Source organism: Mauremys mutica, chromosome 3 (genome assembly GCF_020497125.1).
Source record: "Mauremys mutica isolate MM-2020 ecotype Southern chromosome 3, ASM2049712v1, whole genome shotgun sequence".
NCBI classification, from domain to species: Eukaryota; Metazoa; Chordata; order Testudines; family Geoemydidae; genus Mauremys; species Mauremys mutica.
This window is the reverse complement of record NC_059074.1, coordinates 185,408,995-185,429,855: the sequence shown is the minus strand read 5'-3', so window position 1 is coordinate 185,429,855 and position 20,861 is coordinate 185,408,995. Positions and strand designations below refer to the sequence as shown.

The window sequence follows — 20,861 nt, the reverse complement described above, 5'->3', positions numbered from 1 at the left end:
CCCTTCCATTTGGTTACCCAGCAGAAGTTCCGTCTTGGCCAACTGGTAGAGACCTGTGGTCTGGAAGGAATTGGGCTCTGAGACCATACCAATAGCCATTTTAGAACCCATGGCCTTTCTGTTCTATTTCTTCTAGTAGTCATAAAAATCCTCCCCATCAAGAGCAACAGGAAGCTATTCCTGGTGCTGGGATCGGTACCAAACATGAACAGTGTGCTCTGGTGAACCCTCCCCCTCCTTGCAAGAATTGAGAGAAACTCCAGCTCCCCCGGTCCAGGGGTGGTCCTCCAGTGAGGAGGCAGTTGGCCAGTGAGGCAGGTTCTTCAAGTGCTTACTCATGTCGATTCCATTTTAGGTGTGTGCACGCCCACATGCGTGGCCGTCAGAGATTTTTGCCTTAGCAGTATCTGTAGGGTCGGCTGTGACACCCTCTTAAGTGCCACGCTCATGTGTCATTATATTAGGTGCTGACAGCCCTATGCCCTCTCAGTTCCTTCTTACCGCCTGTGGTGGTTAGTCAGAGTGCCTTTCCCTTGCCTTGCAAGGGTTAGCAGTTCTTCTACTTCAGTCTTCGAGCCTTAAGGCCTTGTAAATAGTTTGTTTACAGTAGTTAGTAAGTAGTTGTTAAGTAGAGTAGTTAGACATAGAGACCCAGCGAGGACTTTGCCCCAGGTAGGGCATGCCCTGGTCTCTGGTTTTTAAGCCCTGCTCTAACTGCAACAGGCCCATGCCTGTTAATAACCCCCATGTCTCAAGTGCTTGGGGGAATCACGTGTGAAGGACAGTGTAGCATCTGTAAGAACTTTCATCCCAGAACTCAGAAAGAGCGAGACATCTGTTTGAGCGCCCTCCTCATGGAGGCTGTTCTCTGCCCAGGATCCAAGCCTTCCCGGCCAGAATCTGCCTGTAGCACCTTGGCCTCAGTGTGTAGCGCATCCCCGGCACCACGCTCTGCCCAGCACTGCTCCCCATCACCGGTGCCTAAGACGAGGTCGAAGAACGACTCCCTGGTACCAAGCAAGAAGGGCAACTGATCCAGTTTGGCTCACCAGCCCACACTGGAACCACATGGAGATGCCCTCCAGGGGGCCCACTAGCCCCACAAGGGATCCCCACCGACTCCAGGTAGCGGTAGGAGATCCAGCCTGGTGGCAGGGCCGACGCCTTCCCAAACAGCAGAGGCCTCTACCAACACTGCCGGCACTGCGTGTGGCGCAGGACACGGCAAAGGCTTCTGGTGAGGGCAAGCCAGCCGTAAAGACTCCCCCAAAGGGTGGGCTAATGATGCCAGTCTCTGGAGACGAGATAGAGATAGCTCAATGGTTTGAGCATTGGCCTGCTAAACCCAGGGTTGTTAGTTCAATCCTTGAGGGGGCCATTTAGGGATTGGGGCAAAAATCCATCTGGAGATTGGTCCTGCTTTGAGCAGGGGGTTGGACTAGATCAGGGGTCCCCAACCCCCGGTCCGTGGCCCGGTACCGGACCGTGGCCTCTTACAAACCGGGCCGCGAACCGACCCAGTGGACCTCCCGCAGGCGTGCCTGCGGGAGGTCTACCCGAGCCGCGGGACGAGCGCTCCCTCCGCAGGCATGACCAGTCCCTGGTCCTGAAAAGGTTGGGGACCCCTGGACTAGATGACCTCCTGAGGTCCCTTCCAACTCTGATATTCTATGATTCTATGATCTTCACGCCCCATGTCTCTGTCTTCTGCGGGATGTCCTAGATCACCAGCACTGTACTCGCAGTCTCTGCCTTCTCGATATGGGTCACCTAGAGAAAGGCATCGGTCACTGTATTGCTGGCACCGATCATCCTCCCACTGGCTGTCTCTTCAGTGCAGATCCCTGTCTTCCAGACAGTGGGAGGCGGTCTCCGTCACGGCACTGATCCTCCTACTTGAGGCACCGGTCTCTCGCAGCAACAGTTAGCCGTCAGATGCAAGCTTCGACAGTCCCTTTGTGGTCACCAGAAGGTGATTCCTCTGGTACAGAGAGGGAATTCAGCCCTTCACCGCGACAGTACCGGTGCGATTGGGCACCCGAGGCTGCGTCAACCTCCGCAATGCCGTCATGGCAGCAAGGCTAGTGGCCGGTGCAATGGCCCTACTGGAGCGCATGGGGTATGCCTATGATGGTGATACCTCCGTCAGTCCATTCCTTGGCTGTTGCCTCCAAGCAGCAACTAGTAGCACTCAGTTCGGTGCATGAGGCACACTCGGCGGCCAGGGTAAAGGAGTAAGTGCCCACCCTGAAACCCTATTCCCTCCTGGGGGATGATGCCTCAGGGCCTCTCCCGGTGACCCAGTCATTGTCCTCATCCCCATATGAGGCGGTTGCGGGCTCCTCTCGTGCCAGTCTGCTGGACCATTTTAAAGAACATAAGGTCCTGCTTTGTAGGGTGACTACAAACTTGGCCTTGGAAGTGGAGGAGATGGCCGAACAGGCAGACACTCTGTTTAATGTGCTCTCGGCCTCTACCCCCACCTGTGTTGTGCTACCAGTATATGATGGGGTCCTTAAAATAGCATAAGCCCTTTGGCAAATTCCTTCATCCAACCCTCTCACCTCCAAGAGGGCCGAGAAAAAATATTTAGTTCTGACCACTGGTTTTGAATATTTGTATAGCCATCCTCCTCTGGGCTCGCTTGTCGTCTCAATGGCTAATGAGAAGGACAGACAGGGCAAACCAGTTCGACCCCCAAAAATAAGGAGGCCAAGAGAATGGACTTTTTTGGAAGAAAGATTTATTCAAGGGCCAGCCTTCAGTTCCTTGTGGCTAACCACCAGGCTCTCTTGGGGAGGTACAACTTCAACTTATGGGACTCCTTCCATAAGTTCAAGGACTCCCTGCCCCAGGACTTGGCCCAGGAATTTGGGGTCCTGGTGGATAAAGGTATGATGGCCCAAATGGCATGGGATGCAGCCGATTCAGCAGCTAGGGTGGTTGCGTCGGCGGTGGTCATGGGGCGCAGCTCCTGGCTTCAGACCACTGGCCTGTCCCAGGAAATGACCTCAATCCAGGATCTTCCCTTTGATGGGAATGGTCTCTTTGCCAAGCAGACTGACACAAGGCTGCACGGACTGAAGGACACTCGGGCCACTCTTCGCTCGCTGGGTCTGCATACACCGCAGTCTGTGAGGAAGTAGTTCTAGTTGCCCCCGCCACCAAGGTCTTGGAAGCCGTGACAGGGGCCTTCACGGAGAAGGGAGAGAGACACGAGTGTTAGTCATTGCTGCCCTTCCTTCTCCTACTCCCCTGCGCAACCCAGCCCACTGAAGGGTCACGGGGGCCAGAAGCGTTTCTTTTGAGGGTGCGTTCGAGAGCGACACCCCAGTCAGCTCCCAACTCACCTCGTTCTTTCCTCAACCATTTTCATCCCTACCGTTTAGCCTGATCACAGGTCACCTCAGAGTGTTGGGTGCTAGAGCTTGTATCTTGGGTCTACACTATGCAATTCTACCCGCACGTCAGGGTGCTAGAGATTGTATCTCAGGGCTACACCAACATGTCAGGGATCCTGCCCCTTCCTGGGACCTGAACCTCATGCTGTCATGGCTTTTGGGTCCTCCCTTCGAGCCTCTAGCTTCCTGCTCCCCTCTCCTCCTGTCCTGGAAAGTTTCTTTCCTGATTGCAATGATGTCCGCCCATTGGGTCTCTGAGATCAGGGCGCTTACTTCGGAGAGGCCCTATACGGTGTTCTACAAGAACAAGGTCCAGTTGTGGCTGCACCCAGCATTCCTGCCCAAGGTAGTTTCACAGTTTCATATCAGCCAAGAAATATACTTACTGGTTTTCTTTCTGAAGCCTCAAAAATCAGAAGAGGAGCGCAAATTGAATGCCCCGGATGTCAGGAGGGCGCTAGCCTTCTACATGGACAGGACTAAGCCGTTTCACAAGTCAGCGCAGTTGTTCGTTGCGGTCGCAGACAAAATGAAAGGTCACCCAGTGTCTGCTCAGAGGATTTCATCCTGGATCATGGCCTGCATCTATTACTGCTATGACCTGGTGAAGGTACCTCCACTGGCAACCATGTCTACCCACTCGACTAGGGAGTGGGGTTTGTTAGCAGCCTTCCTGGCCCAAGTGCTGATTCAGGATATCAGTAGGGCCGCTACATGGTCATCGATCCACACGTTTGTCTCATTATGAGCTTACCCAGCAAGCCCAAGACAATACTGCCTTTGGCAGAGCAGTGTTGCAAGCCGCACGACCATGAACTCCGAGCCTGCCTCCAGGGGTACTGCTTGTGAGTCACCTAGAATGGAATCGACATGAGCAAGCACTCAAAGAAGAAAAAATGGTTACCTACCTTTTGTGACTGTTGTTCTTCAAGATGTGTTGCTCGTGTCCATTCCGTTAACTGCCTTCCTGCCCCTCTGTCAGAGTTGCTGGCAAGAAGGAACTGAGAAGGCATAGGGCTGGAAGCACCTAATATACTGATGCATAAGCACAGCACTCAAGCTGACCCTCCGGATACCGCTAAGGCAAAAATCTCTGATGACGGCGCTCCTGGGCACGCGCACACCTAGAATGGAATCAACATGAGCAACACATCTTGAAGAACAACAGTTACGAAAGGTAGGTAACTCTTTTTTCCTCACCTCCCCCAGACAATTACAGGGCCACCAGCACCTAAATAGAATGTCTTTCACCTTAGATATTCAGGTGCAGTGGTTCAAGAAAGGTCTCACAGATTGGTCGATATCTTGACATCTGTGGGGCCTTTTCGATTGGCACTTACATTAACAAGGCTATTATGGAGCTTGCTAAAATGCTGTGGCATGCTCCATCTTCCCTACCTCCCACAGCTAAAAGAACTGTCTCTGTGACAGCTGAGACCACCAAAGACCCAGTAGGGGGTTGGGTATAAAAAATGTTCAACCCCCAGTGAGTTCTTGGTGTCTCAGCCTTCAAAGAGAGACTGTGCCAGGGTCAGCAAGCATCTAACCCAAAAAGATGCAAAGAAGCTCGATCTCTTTATCAGGAAACTTTATTCAACAGCTGGGCTATAGCTCAAGATTGCTTATCAGCAGGCATTGCTGGCTCTATGATTTAAATCTCGGGGACAATTAAAAATTATGGACAAGTTGCCAGAGGAAGCAAGACAGGAATTTCTTGCTATGATGGAAGAGGGAAAGTTAGTAGCTAGGACTTCACTTCAGGCTGGATCTGCTTTGGATGCTGCGGATTCTGCAGCAAGAGCGATGGCATCAGCCATTACAATGCATGGATGTTCATGGCTCCAGTCATTGGATCTTTCTCAGAAGGTCCAATAGACTGTCCAGGATCTTCTTTTGAGGGTCCAATACTTTTCTCAGAACAGACCGATGAAAAGCTGCGTAGTCTTAAATCAGAGGGGTAGCCATCTTAGTCTGTATCCACAAAAATGAGGAGTCTGGTGACACTTTGAAGACTAACATATTTATTTGGGCATAAGCTTTCATGGGTAAAAAACCCACTTCTTCAGATGCATAGCCTTAAAGGCTCTAGTGGTAAACTCAAGTCTTTGGTCATTTATACACCTGTCCTAAACAAGAAACAGTTCCATCCCCAGAAGCCACATCAGTGTGCTTCGTTTACTCCTTGCCACCAAGACCAATCCAGAAAGAAAAGCAAGAGTTATAGGAGGAGTCCACCCTCACCTACTTCTTTAGCAGCAGCCAGCTCGTCCAGACAGCCTGGAAACTCCAAGGAGCCATTTTGATGTGTTTGTTAAGGACACTGCTAGCTTCTCCTACCCCAGTGTTTTCCAGCAGGCTGTCTCACTTCCTAAGTATTTAGATCCACATCACTATAGACTAGTGGGTCTTACATAATGGTGGAATTGCGATACACCCTTCAGTTTATTTCCACACACATCCCTTTCCCACTCTTCTTCCCTATCGCTTTTTCCAAGGGAGCACTCTCACGAGGAAGTTCTCCTTAAGACTTTCATTCTGTCCCCTGGTTGGAAGCCATAGAGGAGGTTCCCTCACTTCACAGAGGGAAGGAGTTTTATTCTTGTTACTTCCTCATACCACAAGCAAAAGGAGGTCTGACACCTATACTAGATTTTCAACAGCTCAACAAATATTTAAAGGAAGTAAAGATTTGCTTGGTCACACTTGCTTCCATTATTCCCTCCCTTGATCCTGACGACTGGTATGCTGCCCTTGACTTAAAGGACACACATTTCCATGTGGCAAAACATCAAAGCCACAGGAAATACCTTAGGTTTTTGGTCAACCACTCCTATTACCAGTTTACAGTCCTCCCTTTTGGCTTGTCTGGAGCCTCTCACGTGTTCATAAAGTGCATAGGAGTAGTGGAAGCGTTCCTGGGAAAATCAGGAGTTCAAGTGTTTCCCTAACTGAACGACGGGGCCAAGGGGCAAGTGCTGTGTAGTGTGCCGAAGGTTGCTCATGGCCACACTGGGATTGCTCATCAACAAGGAAAAGTCAACTCTGTCACCTGTACAAAGGATAGAGTTCATAGGAGAAGTCTTGTGTTCTATGGAAGTCAAGGATTTCCTTTTATAGACCACGTTTCAGATGATGCTGACCATTTCTTTAGATCTGAAGGCCCATCCTACCACAACAGTACAAAATTGCCTCAGACTTCTGGGGCATGCCTCAGACTTCCATGGTTTGGTGTGCCAGGCTTCATCTCAGGAGGCTGTGAGGATGGATGAATTTAGGGTACTCCATGAGTCATCATCATCTGGACATGGTAGTTTGGGTGCTTACATGAATTTTAGCCTCTCTGGACTGGGGTACTGTCCCAGCCATTTGCCCCTTCTCAACCTACTTTGACCTTAGTTACAAACACTTCTGCTCAAGGTTGGGGGACCACTTGGGATTCCTGCAGACTCAAGGTCTGTGGTCTGCCCAGGATTTAACTCTCCCCATAAATGTAACAGAATTGAGAACTATTTGACTAGCTTGTCCTGATTTCCTTCCCCATATAAACAGGGAAAGAAATTGTTAGTGCTTACAGATAATACAGCTGTCACATTTTGAGTGAACAGGTATGGAGGGGCCCTGTTGACTCTGCTATGCTGAGAGGCAGTTCTAGTGTGGGACTTTGCATCAACAACTTAATCCACCTCAAGGCCTCCCACTTTCTGAGTGTACAAAACTGTCTGACAGACCAGTTGAGCAGGTGTTTCAGCAGCCAGTGTGAGTGGTCTCTTTGCCCAGATGTAACCAGGTTTGTTTTCCAACTGTGGGAGATCCCCACATAACCTATTTGCAATCAAAATCAACAGGAAGTCTCATCAGTTTTGTTCACAAGCAGGTCACAGTTCAGGATCTCCCTCAAATACTTCCCTTTTACCCTGGATGGACAAGCTTCACCTCCAGGCTGAGACCCACTCCACCCCACCCCCAAGGCCCTGCCCTTGCTCCTCCTCTTCCCATCTCCGCTCTGCCCCTCCCCACAAGGTCCCACTCTCGCTCTACTCCCTCCTTGAGACTCCCACCCACTGCTCTTCACCACAACCCCCAAGCCACTCCCCAGCCACCAAACAGCTGTGGCTGGTTGGTGCTGAGCACCCGATATTTTTTTTCCTTGGGTGCTCCAGCCCCAGAGCACTCACAGAATTGGCACCTATGCTCATAGCACTAGCATGGCCTCTCCAATACTGGTTTTCCACTCTGTTGAGCCTCTCAGATACGGTTCTTTGACACTACCACAGGATCTCATGGGACCATGGTATCTTCCTCCATTGCAACCTAGAGCTCCTTCACCTGACAGCGTGGATGCTCTGTGGTTGACACCTCAGAAGGATATCTGTTCAAAGGGGGTGCAAGATGTGCTGTTGAATAGTAGAAAACCCTCTAGGCATACTCACTTGACCCAGTGGAAGAGATTCTCTGTCTGGCCCCAACAGAAAGAAGTTTCCCTGGTCTACAGCAATACACGTGCTGTGCTGGTTGTTATAGCAGAAGCAGCAGTGTCTGGCCATTAGTTCCATCAGGGTCCATCTAGCAGCTATCTCAACAGGGATAGCTCAGTGGTTTGAGCATTGGCCTGCTAAACCCAGGGTTGTGAGTTCAATCCTTGAGGGGGTCACTTAGGGATCTGGGGCAAAATCGGTAGTTGGTCCTGCTAGTGAAGGCAGGGGGCTGGCCTCAATGACCTTTCAGGGTCCCCTTCTAGTTCTATGAGATAGGTATATCTCCATATATTAACTTTCTACCTTCCAGTTGGTATTCAATCCCTTGTCAGTCAGGTTTTTGAAGGATCTGAACTGGATTCTATTCCCCCTTGGGGGACTTAAATCTGGTATTAGCAAAGCTAATAGATCCTCCCTGTTAGCTGCCTGTTCATGACTCCATATCTCAATGAAGGTAGCCTTTTGGTGGTAATCAGGTTGGCCAGGAGAGTTGGTGAATTACATGCTCTAGTGTCTGGACCTTCAAATACAGTCTTCTGCAAGGACAAAGTAAACCTACCCCCTCATCCAAAGTTTCTCACCAAAGTGGTGTCTCACTTTCACATCAGTCAGGCAGTATATTTACCAACGTTCTTCCCGAAACCTCTTGCTCATAAGGATGAGGAAAGACTGTATACATTAGATGTTAAGAGAGCATTAGCGTTTTACTTGGTTAGGACTAACGTGTTTAGATAATTTTCACAGTTATACATGGTATTTGCAGCCAGGATGAAGGGACTTCTGGTCTCTTCTCAGAGAATCTCATTGTGGATCTCTTCTTGTATACATTTGTGCTACAGCATGGCCAATGTAACTCCTCCAAACAGGATACTAATGCATTCAACCAGATGTTACACAACTCTTGCAGGCTTAATAGCCCAGAAACTTATTCTCGACATTTGTACAGCTGCAACTTGATTTCCAGTGCATACCTTCCTTATGCCATCTCTCAGCAATCTAGAAATTATGCCAGATTTGGATGAGCAGTCCTTCAATCATTCAGGCAGACTCCAATCCCACCTCCAGATCATATAGCTTGTGAGTTCACCTGAAGTGGAATGAACATGTGCGGTCATTTGAAAGAAACTGTTACTAACTTGTACCTGTTGTTGTTTGAGTGCTTGCTTATGTCGATTCCATGCTATGTGTGTGTGCGCCTATATGCACAATTGCCGGAGATTTTCCCTTAGTGGTATCCGTAGGGCCAGCTCTAACACCCTTGGAGTCCCGCGCTCATGTGCCAGTATAAGGGGTGCCACCAGTCCCACACCCTCTCAGTTCCTTCTTACCACTCATGATGGTTGTCTTTCTTACCACAGTGGTTCGGACTTTCTCAGTTGTATATAGTTTTCTCTTGTTAGCTAGTTGAAATAGTGTTTTAGTGTAGGTAAAAAGCAACAGAGAGTCCTGTGGCACATTATAGACCAACAGACGTATTGGAGCATAAGCTTTCGTGAGTGAATACCCACTTCATCAGACGCTCATCTGTTAGTCTATAAGGTGCCACAGGACTCTTTGTTGCTTTTTACAGATCCAAACTAACATGGCTACCCCTCTGATTAGTGTAGGTAGTTGTCCCAGCCTTTGTGGGACTTCGTTCCAGGGACTAGGCATGCCCCAGTCTCCAACTTTCCAGTCTCCAGTGCTCCAGCTCCGGCAAACCCATGCCAGTGAGTGATCCGCATTCAGCTTGTCTGAAGTGCCTTGCGGAAGCTCACATCAAAGATAAGTACAGGATCTGTAGGGGCTTCAGGCCAAGGATTTAAAAAGACAGAGACATTAACTGAAGGCTCTACTAATGGAGGTGGCTCTTAGACCATCTTCAGAGCCATCCCTCTCCAAATCAGTGCCAAGTACTTCAGCTTCAGTGTGAAGTGTGCCTCCAGCATCGTGTACTGCCTGGCACCACTTGCCTTCTCCGGTGCCGAGGAGGAGGCACAAGAAACATGAAAGGGTCTAATCATAGCCTAGTGGACATTTTGGCCACTGCAACTTCCTCCAGGAAGGCCCTTCCCAGTCAAAAAAGCAATGTTGGGTCCAGTTAAAACCTTTAGGCTGACCCCATCCTCCCTTGTCAAAAACAGTGGAGAAAAAGCATGTCTGGGCGTCAGGGTTTGAGTTCTTATATTCCCACCCATATCCTGGCTCCCTGGTGGTGTCGGCTGCAAATGAGAGGGACAGGCAAGGCCAACCCAGTGCCATCACAAAAAATAAGGAGGCTAAACAACTGGACATATTCTTGAGGAAAGTTTATTCAAGAGGCAGCCTCCATCTCTGCATATTAAACCAGTAGGCCTTGTTCAGGAAATATGATTTTAATTTGTGGGACTCTGGCCAAATTTAAGACTCCCTGCCGCAAGAGTCAAGGCAGGAGTTCTGGGCCATCCTGGAGGAGGGTAAAACTGGGTCCAGAGCCTCCCTCCAGGCAGCCCTAGATGTGGCTGATTCAGCTGCCAGACCAGTGGCGACAGTGGCAATGAAGTGTTGTTTGTGGTTGCAATCGTTTGGCCTCTCCCAAGAGGTTCAACAGTCTGTCCATGACCACCTCTTTGAGGGAAATGTGTTGTTATCTGAACAAACAGACGCCAGGCTGCATGGCCTCAAGGATTTGAGGGCCACTTCACACTCCTTGGGCCTGTATACATCCCTGGCTTCCAGGAAGCATTTCTGGCTTCAACCACCTCCTAGATTCTACTTCGAGTGCTTGCTCATATCGATTCCATGTTTGGTATGTGCACGCCATGTGCACTGTTGCTGGAGATTTTTCCCTTAGCGGTATCTGTAGGGGGGCCGGTCCTAGCACCTCGTGGAGTCCCACGCTTATGTGCTGGTATAAAGGGTGCCGCCGGCCCTGTGTCCTCTCAGTTCTTTCTTACCGCTCATGACGGTTGTTGGAATATCTCTTGGATTGCAAGCGTCCTTGTTCTTTGTATATAGTTCAGTGTTAGTAGTTACCTATAGTTACTTAGATAGATATGTGTCCCATTTCAGGATGTTGCCCTAGGGACAGGGCATTCCCCAGTCCCTGGATTTCAAACAGTGCGCTGCCTGCCATGCCAGCGAGTGATCCGCATATGAGCTGCTTAAAGTGCCTTAGGGAAGCTCACATCAGGGACAGGTGCAAGATCTGAAAGGGCTTCAGGTCACACACTTAAGAACAGGACATTGGTTTGAAGGCTCTGTTAATGGAAGTGACACTTAGATCGGCCTTGAAACTGTGCCACTCCAATTTGATGCCGAGAATATCAGCCTCAGTGCGGAGGGCTCCCCTGGCACTGTCCTTCCTGACACTGCTCTCCATCCCCTGTGCCAAGGAAGAGGCACAAAAAACAGTGTGCCAAAAAGGGCACTCCCCAGTGCCACAGAGGGATAGGCAGGGGACGGTTGATGAGGTGAGAACCATGCTGAGCCACTCGTCTTCTCCAGAGCCATGGTTGGCAGCGGCAACACCACCTAGGGTACTGAGCTCAGTCTGGGACCCACCACCAAATTCTGGGAGTGATCAGGGCATCCTCCACCTACAAGCCCCATCAACACCAGAGACTTTCCAGGCGGCAAGGGACTTAATGTCTCTTCCAATGATGCATATGCCCCAAGAACCTTAATGACTCCCTCGGAATCATCGAAGATGGCCCCCTCCAGAGGGAAACCCTCCATGGGCCCACCTCAGTGGTCTCCAACCTGACGCAAGTCTCCGGCTTTGCAACATTGATCTCCACCTTCACGGCACCGATCACCAGCTTCCCAGTCACTGACTTCACGGTACTGATCTCCGACCCACTGTTGTTCCCCGGCTCCCCATCACAGCTGATAGGGGGACATGGCAATGGCTCCATCATGATCTCCAATAGAGGAATCCTTGTCAGAGTCTGGGGACGAATCCATCCCTCCCCTGAGTAGGCACTGACATCAGCATTACATGCTGGATTTTGATGCAGGACAATCTGTGGGTGCTTGGCCACGGAAGCAGTGGCCAGCGCACTGGCAATTTTGGAACCCGTGATGCCGGGACCTTACTCCTCGCTGTCGTTCTCGGTGGTCTCCAAGAGGTGAACCCCGACCCCAATTTGGACTCCGATCCCAGTACCGAGACCCCAGCAGTACCAGAGGAGGCAGCCTTGGCATTGGAGGAGGAACCAGCCCTTCCTACAGTGTTGGCCTCTTCCTTATCATCCCCAGATGAGGCAGTCACGGGGCCTGCCAACCTGCTGCCACTGGATGTCTTAAGGGCTAACCAGGAGCTCCTCAAGCGGGTCACTGCAAACTTGAAGCTAGAGGTAGAGGAGCTCAAGGAACCCACAGACAGCCTGTTTGACATTTTGACTGCAGTCGCCCCCTACAAGTGGCCCTACCAGTAAACAAAGGGGTGCTGAAACTGGTTAGGGCACTGTGGCAGATCCAATCTTCCCTGCTCCCAACCTTGAAAAGGACAGAGAAGAAATATTATGTCCTGGCCAAGGTGTTTGAATACATGTATTCTCACCCTCCACTGGGTCCCTGATGGTTTTGGCTGCAAATGAGCGGGATAGACAGGGACAAGTGAGTGTGACCCCTAAAAATAAGGATGCAGAGAGGCTCGATTTGTTTAGTAGAAAGGTGTATTCAACAGCTAGCCTACAACTTCGTTTCTCCAACCAGCAGGCATTGCAGGGGAGATATGTTTTTAATATTTGGGACTCGATGGCCAAGTTTAAAGACTCCCTGCCTCGGGAGTCAAGTCAGGAATTCTTGGCCATCCTGGAGGAAGGCAAGTCAGTGGCCAGAGCCTCACTTCAGGCTGCCTTAGATGCGGCTGATTCGGCAGCTGGCGTCAATGGCGTGGGCGGTGTCTTATGTGTCACAATTTGTGGCTGTAATCATCGGGTCTTTCACGAGGTGCAGCAGTCGGTCCAAGACCTCCCCTTGTTCTTGAAGCAGACGTACACTAAGCTGCATAGCCTGAAGGACTTTAAGGCCACTCCACACTTTTTGGGCCTGTACATGGCTCTGGCCTCCAGAAGACACTCCGGCTGCAGCTGCCTCCCTGGTTCTCAGGTCATCCTAGGCACAAACCCTATAAGAAAAAAAGGGAGAGGTTATAAGCACTGATATCCCACTTGGTCGTCCTTGGTTCCCCAATTGGGCTCAGGAAGATACCCCAGTCGCTCAAGGCAGGCCTTTTGAGAGTGTGCCCGAGGACGGCATATCGGACTTGACCCAGGATCCATGCCCTCTTTTGGTTTTGGACCACTTGTTTCCTTTCCGTACTGCATGGTCATTGTAGGGAGCCGGGGTGGCCCCCTACCGAGCCGGACCGGGACGCGCCGCGTTCTCCGCCGGAGGGGGCGGGGTCAGGGCGCGTTCGCCCCGTCCCCAGCTATGGGAGGGGCAGAGCGGGGAGTACAAAGGGCAGGGCCCTTTGCTCCGGGGGGGCGGCATCACGGACGGAGGCAAACGCTGACGCCGAGCCGCTTCCGCCCGACCTAGCTGCTGACTCCGGGGAGGTGGAGGACCCGGCAACCCCCGCGGAGCCGGAGCTGCCTGCCGCGGTCTATCCGACCGAGCCGGAGGTTCGTGGATCTGGACATTTAGCAGCGTTCCCCTGCTAGAGGGGCACGCTAGGGACTTCTACCAGCGTTCCCCTGCCCGAGGGGCGCGCTAGAGACTGCTACCGGCGTCCCCCTGCCTGAGGGGCGCGCCGTGGACACTTGCCAGCGTCCCCCTGCCTGAGGGGCGCGCTGTGGACATTTGCCAGCGTTCCCCTGCCTGAGGGGCGCGCTGTGGACACTTGCCAGCGTCCCCCAGCCTGAGGGGTGCGCCGTGGACACTTGCCAGCGTCCCCCTGCCTGAGGGGCACGCTGTGGACATTTGCCAGCGTCCCCCTGCCTGAGGGGCACGCTAGAGACTGCTACCGGCGTCCCCCTGCCTGAGGGGCGCACTGTGGGCATTTGCCAGTGTTCCCCTGCCTGAGGAGCGCGTCGTGGACACTTGCCAGCGTTCCCCTACGAGAGGGGCCCACGGGAGGCTCCTGCCGACGCCCCTGCCTGAGGGGCGTGCCACGGACACCCCCCCCGCCGCCGCCGCCGGCGGTAGCGGAGGACGCCCCGGCTTACAGTCATAAATAACCTTGGACCATTCGGTGCTCAACACTGTGGCAGTTTTCATCCATCCTCCCCGTCACACCTCCCAACCCCATCCCTCTTCAGGGACCCTTCTCACAAGCAGCTCCTTGTCCAGGAGGTGGAAGCCCTCCGGCTTGTGGGGGCCATAGAGGAAGTTCCTCGAGGTCTGAGAAGGAAGGGGTTTTTACTCCTGATATTTCCTAATCCCAAAGGGGGCATCAGGCCCATCCTAGACCTGCGTCGACTCAATAAATATCTCAAAAAGTTGAAGGTCTGCATGGTCTCTGTGGCCTCCATCATTCCCGCCCTGGATCTGGGAGACTGGTATGCCACCCTCAATTTAAAAGATGCTTATTTCCACATCTCAATCTTTTGTGGGCACAGGGGATTCCTCCGGTTCGTGGTGATACTGCGCCACTATCAATTCACCACACTCCCCTTCGGTCTCTTGTCAGCCCCAATGGTTTTCACAAAGTGCATAGCAGTGGTGGCAGCTTACCTGAGACGTCGAGGCATGCAGATCTATCCATGTCTAGTCAAAGCCAGTTCACAAGCTCATGTGTATTACAGCGTCAGCATAGTACAGGCCACCCATCGAGAGCTGGGTCTGCTTATGAACGAGTAGAAATCAACTCTGATCCCAGTTCAGAAAATAGTTTATAGGAGCAGCGGTCGACTCTACTCAGGCCAGAGCCTACTTGCTGGAGACCTGGTTCCAAGCAATGTCAGAACTCATCGCCCACATCAAGGCCCATCTGCTCACAACAGCCTGAGTATGCCTCAAGCTGCTGGGCCACATGGCAGCATGTACTTATGTGGTGCAGTATGCATGGCTGCATCTCAGACCTCTGAAGATGTGGCTGGTGTCAGTTTACTCCCCCAGCAGACACCACTTGGACTTGGTTCTCACAATTTCATCAAATGTTCTGACATCACTGACTTGCTGGACAGAACTGCGGATGATGATGAACGGAGTCCCCTTCACTGCCCCATACCTGTTGGTGACATTTGTCTCAGACGTTTCAGACCTGAGGTGGGAAGCCCACCTTGGCAGTCTCTGTACTCGGGGCCTCTGGTCCCAGGAGGATCTCTCCCTTCACATAAATGTCAGGGAACTCAGGATGATATGCTTGGCCTGCTAGATGTTCCTTCCCTACCTATCAGGCAGAGTGGTACAGATCTTGACAAACAGTATGGCCACGATGTTCTACATCAATAAACAAAGATGAGCTCGCTCCTCAGCCCTGTGTCAGGAGGCTCTTTGATTGTGAGACTTCTGTATGGAATATGCCATTCACCTCAAGGCGTCACACCTCCCGGGGGCCCGGAATGCACTGGTGGATCTCCTCAGCATGTCCTTCTCCTCTCACCATGAGTGGTCCCTGCACCCGTTTGGTTGTCAGCTCCATCTTCCAGAGGTGGGGGACTGCCCTGGTGGACCTGTTCGCTTCCAGACAGAACAGGAGATGCCTGCAGTTTTTCTCGATGCCAGGGCTCCCTATCTAACGCCTTCCTGCCCTTGTGGACAGGGGGACTGCTGTATGCCTGCCCACCCAGCACCCTTGGTCCATAGGGTCCTCTTAAAGATCACAAAAAGGACAAGGCAAGGGTTATCTTGATTGGTTCACCATGCTTCTGGACCTTTTGGTAGCAGCCCTACTAGAGCTCCCACTTGATCTCGCAGAACCAAGGTTGGTTGCTTCACCCAAACCTTGCGTCCCTGCATCTGATGGCTTGGCTGCTGCATGGCTGAACCCTTGGGAGCAGGCCTGCTTGGAGTGGGTCCAGCAAGTTTTACTGGGTAGGGGAAAACCCTCTACCAGGGCAACCTATTGTGCCAAGTGGAAGCACTTCACTTGTTGGACCTCTGATAGGGTCTTTCCCCATCTTGGTCGGCTAGTCCATCTTGGACTATTCACTCCACCTGAAGTACCAGGGTCTGACCCTATCGTCAATCCAGGTCCACCTGGTTGCCATCTCGGCCTTCCACCCTCTGGTCCACGGTAAATCAGTCTTCTTGCACGAGATAACAGTCAGGTTCCTTAATGCCTTGGAAAGACTGTACCCTCAGTTTTGCGACTCAATTCCCCCATGGGACTTGAATCTGGTACTGTCAAGGCTCACAGGACCCCCGCTTTGAGCTGTTGGCATCTTGTTTGCTGCTGCTCTTCTTATGGAAGGTAGCCTTCCTAGTGACAATTACCTTGGCCAGAAGGGTCTCCAAAATTAGAGCCCAAACTTCAGAACCCCCTTACATGGTGTTCTTCAAGGACAAGGTCCTAGAGTTCCCCCCCACCCCCAGTTCTTCCTGCCAATGGTGGTGTCACAGTTCCATAACAACCAGGACATTTTTCTTCCTGCCTTTATTTCTGTAGCCTCACAGATCAGACGAGGAACGTTGGCTGCATATCTTAGATGTTAGGCGGGCACTAGCCTTCTATATCGATTGGACTAAACCCTTCCGCAAGACGACATGGCTCTTTATAGCAGTGGTGGACAGGATAAAAGATTTGCTGGTATCATCCCAGAGGATCTCAGCCTGCATCAGGACGTGCTACGAGAAGACGAAAGTTCTGCCTTTGGCCATTGTTACAGCCCATTCTACAAAGGCCCAGGCTTTGTCAGCAGCATTCCTTGTGCAGATTCCAATTCAAGACATCTGCAGGGCCACGACATGGTCATGAATTCATATCTTCACATCCCATTATGCCATCACCCAGCAGGCCCATGACGATGCCACCTTTGAGAGAGCAGTGTTCCAGTCGACAGGTCCATGAACACTGAGTCCACCACCAGGGATACTGCTTGGAAGTCACCTAGCATGGAATCAATATGAGCAAGCACTTGAAGAAGAAAAAACGGTTACTAATGTTCTGTAACTGTTGTTCTTCAAAATGTGTTGCTTATGTCCATTCCATGACCCGCCCTCCTTCCCCTCTGTCAGAGTTACCAGCAAGAAGGAACTGAGAGGGTGCGGGGCCAGCGGCGCCCCTTATACTGGTGCATAAGTGCAGGGTTCCAGGGGCACTAGGACCGGCCCCTATGGGTACCACTAAGGGAATAATCTGCAGCAACGGTGCACATGGCACGCACACACCTAACATGGAATGGACATTAGCAACACATTTTGAAGAACAACAGTTATGGAAGGTTAGTAATAGTTTTTTCTTTTGGAGGTGTTCCATATCTCCATTCCAAGATCCACCCTCCTTTTCCTGGTGGTAAGAAAGAACTGTGGAGGATTGAGGGCATTTCTCCCCTTTATACCATCGCACAGCAGTCCGAGGCAGCAGTGGGCACATGTAGTGCCCTGACGGGTGCCACTGATGGAAAAATCTCCAACAGTGCACTGGGTACGCATACACCTGAAGTGGAATGGACATATGCAACACATCTCGAAGAACAGCCATTATGAAAAAAGTTAGTAACACTTTATTCCTCAAAAATTGTGTTCTCTATAACATACATTAATTTGCTGTAGCTTTTGATTTGCAATGCACAGCTCACACTCCCATGAAATTATGGATTAAATAAAGAAAAGTTTGAGTAATATCAAGAAGTAGTTATTGTTGCCCAGCTATTGTTAGTAATTTAAATATTGGCAAATAAGACAATGATTCACTGGTAATGGTATAGTACTATATTATTTTAATTACATTTTTTGTTTTTTTTTCAAGGGAGGAAAAAACTGAGCAGCTGCTAGATTGTAAACAAGAACTTGAACAGATGGAAGCTGAACTAAAGAGACTGCAGCAGGAGGTGTGTATCTTGGACATCTATTTTACAAAGTCAACTTAACTTAAGAATTTGACCATCTCAATTACAGTATTATTTTCATTTTTTAGGTTACACAGTGTTTTTGTTTTGTTGCATTAATATCGCACCTGTATATGTGAACTTTTATAACTTATTAATTAATTGATTTTATCCAATTTGTCTTAATTGCAAAAATGATCACTTATTTTATATTAATGGGTCTTCTATGAGTGGCCTGTGCAAAAAGTCTCACATCTATCTATGAATACCCCACAAATATGAACGTACAGAGCGTATCTTGAAAAGCTCCAGTAACCTTCGTTTTTAATTCTCTATTTTGTATGCCTGTTGATAGACAATGGGTGAAAAGGCATTTTTCAATTGTTCTTCAGTATGCCTATATATAAAACCATATTTCAGGTGATTCATAGATGTCATCGTAAGTGGAAGAGCTTTGGTCCTCCTACTGTGATCAGTAGAGAGATGAAGAAATGTACAAAGAGAGATTCTTCTTTGAGTAAATGCAGACATGTATTCCAAGTAGGTGTGTGCACGCCTCATGTGCTGGAGCCAGAGACTTTGCCTAGTACCCACAGAGGGACAATGTTCATGCCTCATGGCTGTTTCCCCTCCCTGGCTGTATAAGGCGGTGCTTCCCTGACCGCCCCTCAATTCCTTCTTACAGCCCATCAGCTGGAGTTGGAGCTCTGTGTGGTTATTGCTCCACAACCTCGTGAACTTATATTTTCTAGCCTACTTGTTGTGAATATAGTTGATCATTAGTAGTTAGTTAGTTTAGAGTTAGTACAGTGTTATTTTTAGTGGTAGTACCCCCCGGCCCGGTGATGCCCTCAGCAAGGTTCAAGCACTGCCCTTTGTGTGTGGCGATGCCCAACACTGACCCCCACATGCAGTGCCTGCTTTGACTTGGTGAAGCCCACTTGAAGGAATGCTGCTTGATCTGTCATTTGTTCAAGAAGAGGACTCAGGTGGCGCGGGACCTTTGCCTGAAGCAGCACCTGCTTGAGCAACCCATGATTCCTGACCTGGTACAGAGGCCTTCCTCAGATTCCGAGTCCTTCCCCAGGCTGCATATCACCCTTGGGCTTGGAGAGAAAGCGGCTTCCCTCAGTTCTGGGGCTGGGTCACCTCCAGAGAGGCACAGAAGTAATTCTCTGTTGTCAGTACCAAGAAGGAGGTTGCATAAAAGCAACTGGGGATGTTTCGGGTCCTGAAGTGACTCTTCTGCCTCCCCTAAGAGCGCAGACCAGCTCAGTACCAACTCTGGCATGCAGGATGGTGTGGGGACTTCTGATCCTCCCTTGATAAGGGGTAGGTAGGGCAGAACTACAGGCCAGTCAGTCTCACCTCAGTCCCTGGAAAAATCATGGAACAGGTCCTCAAGGAATCAATCCTGAACCACTTAAAGGAGGGGAAAGTGATCAGGAACAGTCAGCATGGATTCACCAAGGGCAAGTCATGCCTGACTAACCTAATTGCCTTCTATGAGGAGATAACCGACTCTGTGGATGAGGGGAAAGCAGTGGATGTGCTATTTCTGGACTTTAGCAAAGCTTTTGATACAGTCTCCCACAGTATTCTTGCCAGCAAGTTAAAGAAGTATGGGCTGGATGAATGGACGGTAAGGTGGATAGAAAACTGGCTAGATGGTCGGGTTCAAGGGGTAGTGATCAATGGTTCCATGTCTAGTTGGCAGCCGGTATCAAGTGGAGTGCCCCAAGGGTCGGTGCTGGGGCCGGTTTTATTCAATATCTTCATTAACGATCTGGAGGATGGTGTGGACTGCACCCTTAGCAAGTTTGCAGATGACACTAAACTGGGAGGAGTGGTTGATACGCTGGAGGGTAGGGATAGGGGGACCTAGACAAATTAGAGGATTGGGCCAAAAGAAATATGATTAGGTTCAACAAGGACAAGTGCAGAGTCCTGCACTTAGGACGGAAGAATCCCATGCACTGTTACAGACTAGGGACCGAATGGCTGGGCAGCAGTTCTGCAGAAAAGGACCTAGGGGTTACGGTGGACGAAAAGCTGAATATGAGTCAACAGTGTGCCCTTGTTGCCAAGAAGGCTAATGGCATTTTGGGTTGTATAAATAGGGGCATTTCCAGCAGATCGAGGGATGTGATCATTCCCCTCTACTCAGCACTGGTGAGGTCTCATTTGGAGTACTGTGTCCAGTTTTGGGCCCCACACTACAAAAAGGATGTGGATAAATTGGAGAGAGTCCAGCGGAGGGCAACAAAAATGATTAGGGGGCTGGAGCACATGACTTATGAGGAGAGGCTGAGGGAACTGGGATTGTTTAGTCTGCAGAAGAGAAGAATGAGGGGGGATTTGATAGCTGCTTTCAACTACCTGAAAGGGGGTTCCAAAGAGGATGGATCTAGACTGTTCTCAGTGGTAGAAGATGACAGAACAAGGAGTAATGGCCTCAAGTTGCAGAGGGGGAGGTTTAGGTTGGACATTAGGAAAAACTTTTTCACTAGTAGGGTGGTGAAGCACTGGAATGGGTTACCTAGGGAGGTAGTGGAATCTCCTTCCTTAGAGGTTTTTAAGGTCAGGCTTGACAAAGCCCTGGCTGGGATGATTTAGTTGGGTTTGGTCCTGCTTTGAGCAGGGGGTTGGACTAGATGACCTCCTGAGGTCCCTTCCAACCCTGAGATTCTATGATTCTATGAGATCTACACCCAGTAATCTCTTCAGCTGAGGGTTACAAATCAGCAAGCCTTGCTGTTCAAATATGACTTTCTTAATTGATTAGTTATGGCTAAGTTTGAGGAGCAGTTGCCTGAGACCTCCCAGGATGAATTTCAGGAGTTTGTTGCTGAGGGCTCCTTAGTGGCAAAGATGGCCAAACAATCTTACCTCAATATGGCGGTCACTTTGGCCAGGGGGATGGTCTAAGCTATTTCTATGAGAAGGGTTTCTTGGCTCTAGAACTCAGGGATTGCGCTGGATGTTCAGCAAACAATTGAGGACTTGCCGTTTTGATGGCTGAACCCTATTCTTGGACAAAACAGATTAAACACATTCCAGTGCTTCACCACCCTCCTAGTGAAATTTTT

At 50.4% G+C, this 20,861-nt stretch overlaps 1 protein-coding gene across 6 annotated transcripts in view; it reads left to right on the top strand.

Annotated features, from left to right (window-relative positions):
• The window catches only part of CCDC88A (coiled-coil domain containing 88A), a 368,487-nt gene that overhangs the window by 187,245 nt on the left and 160,381 nt on the right, over window positions 1–20,861 (top strand). For all 6 annotated transcript variants that reach the window (XM_045009683.1, XM_045009682.1, XM_045009681.1 and 3 more), the window contains one exon: window positions 17,694–17,775. In XM_045009683.1, the coding sequence (XP_044865618.1) occupies window positions 17,694–17,775 (82 nt within the window). The remainder of the gene's footprint in view (window positions 1–17,693; window positions 17,776–20,861) is intronic.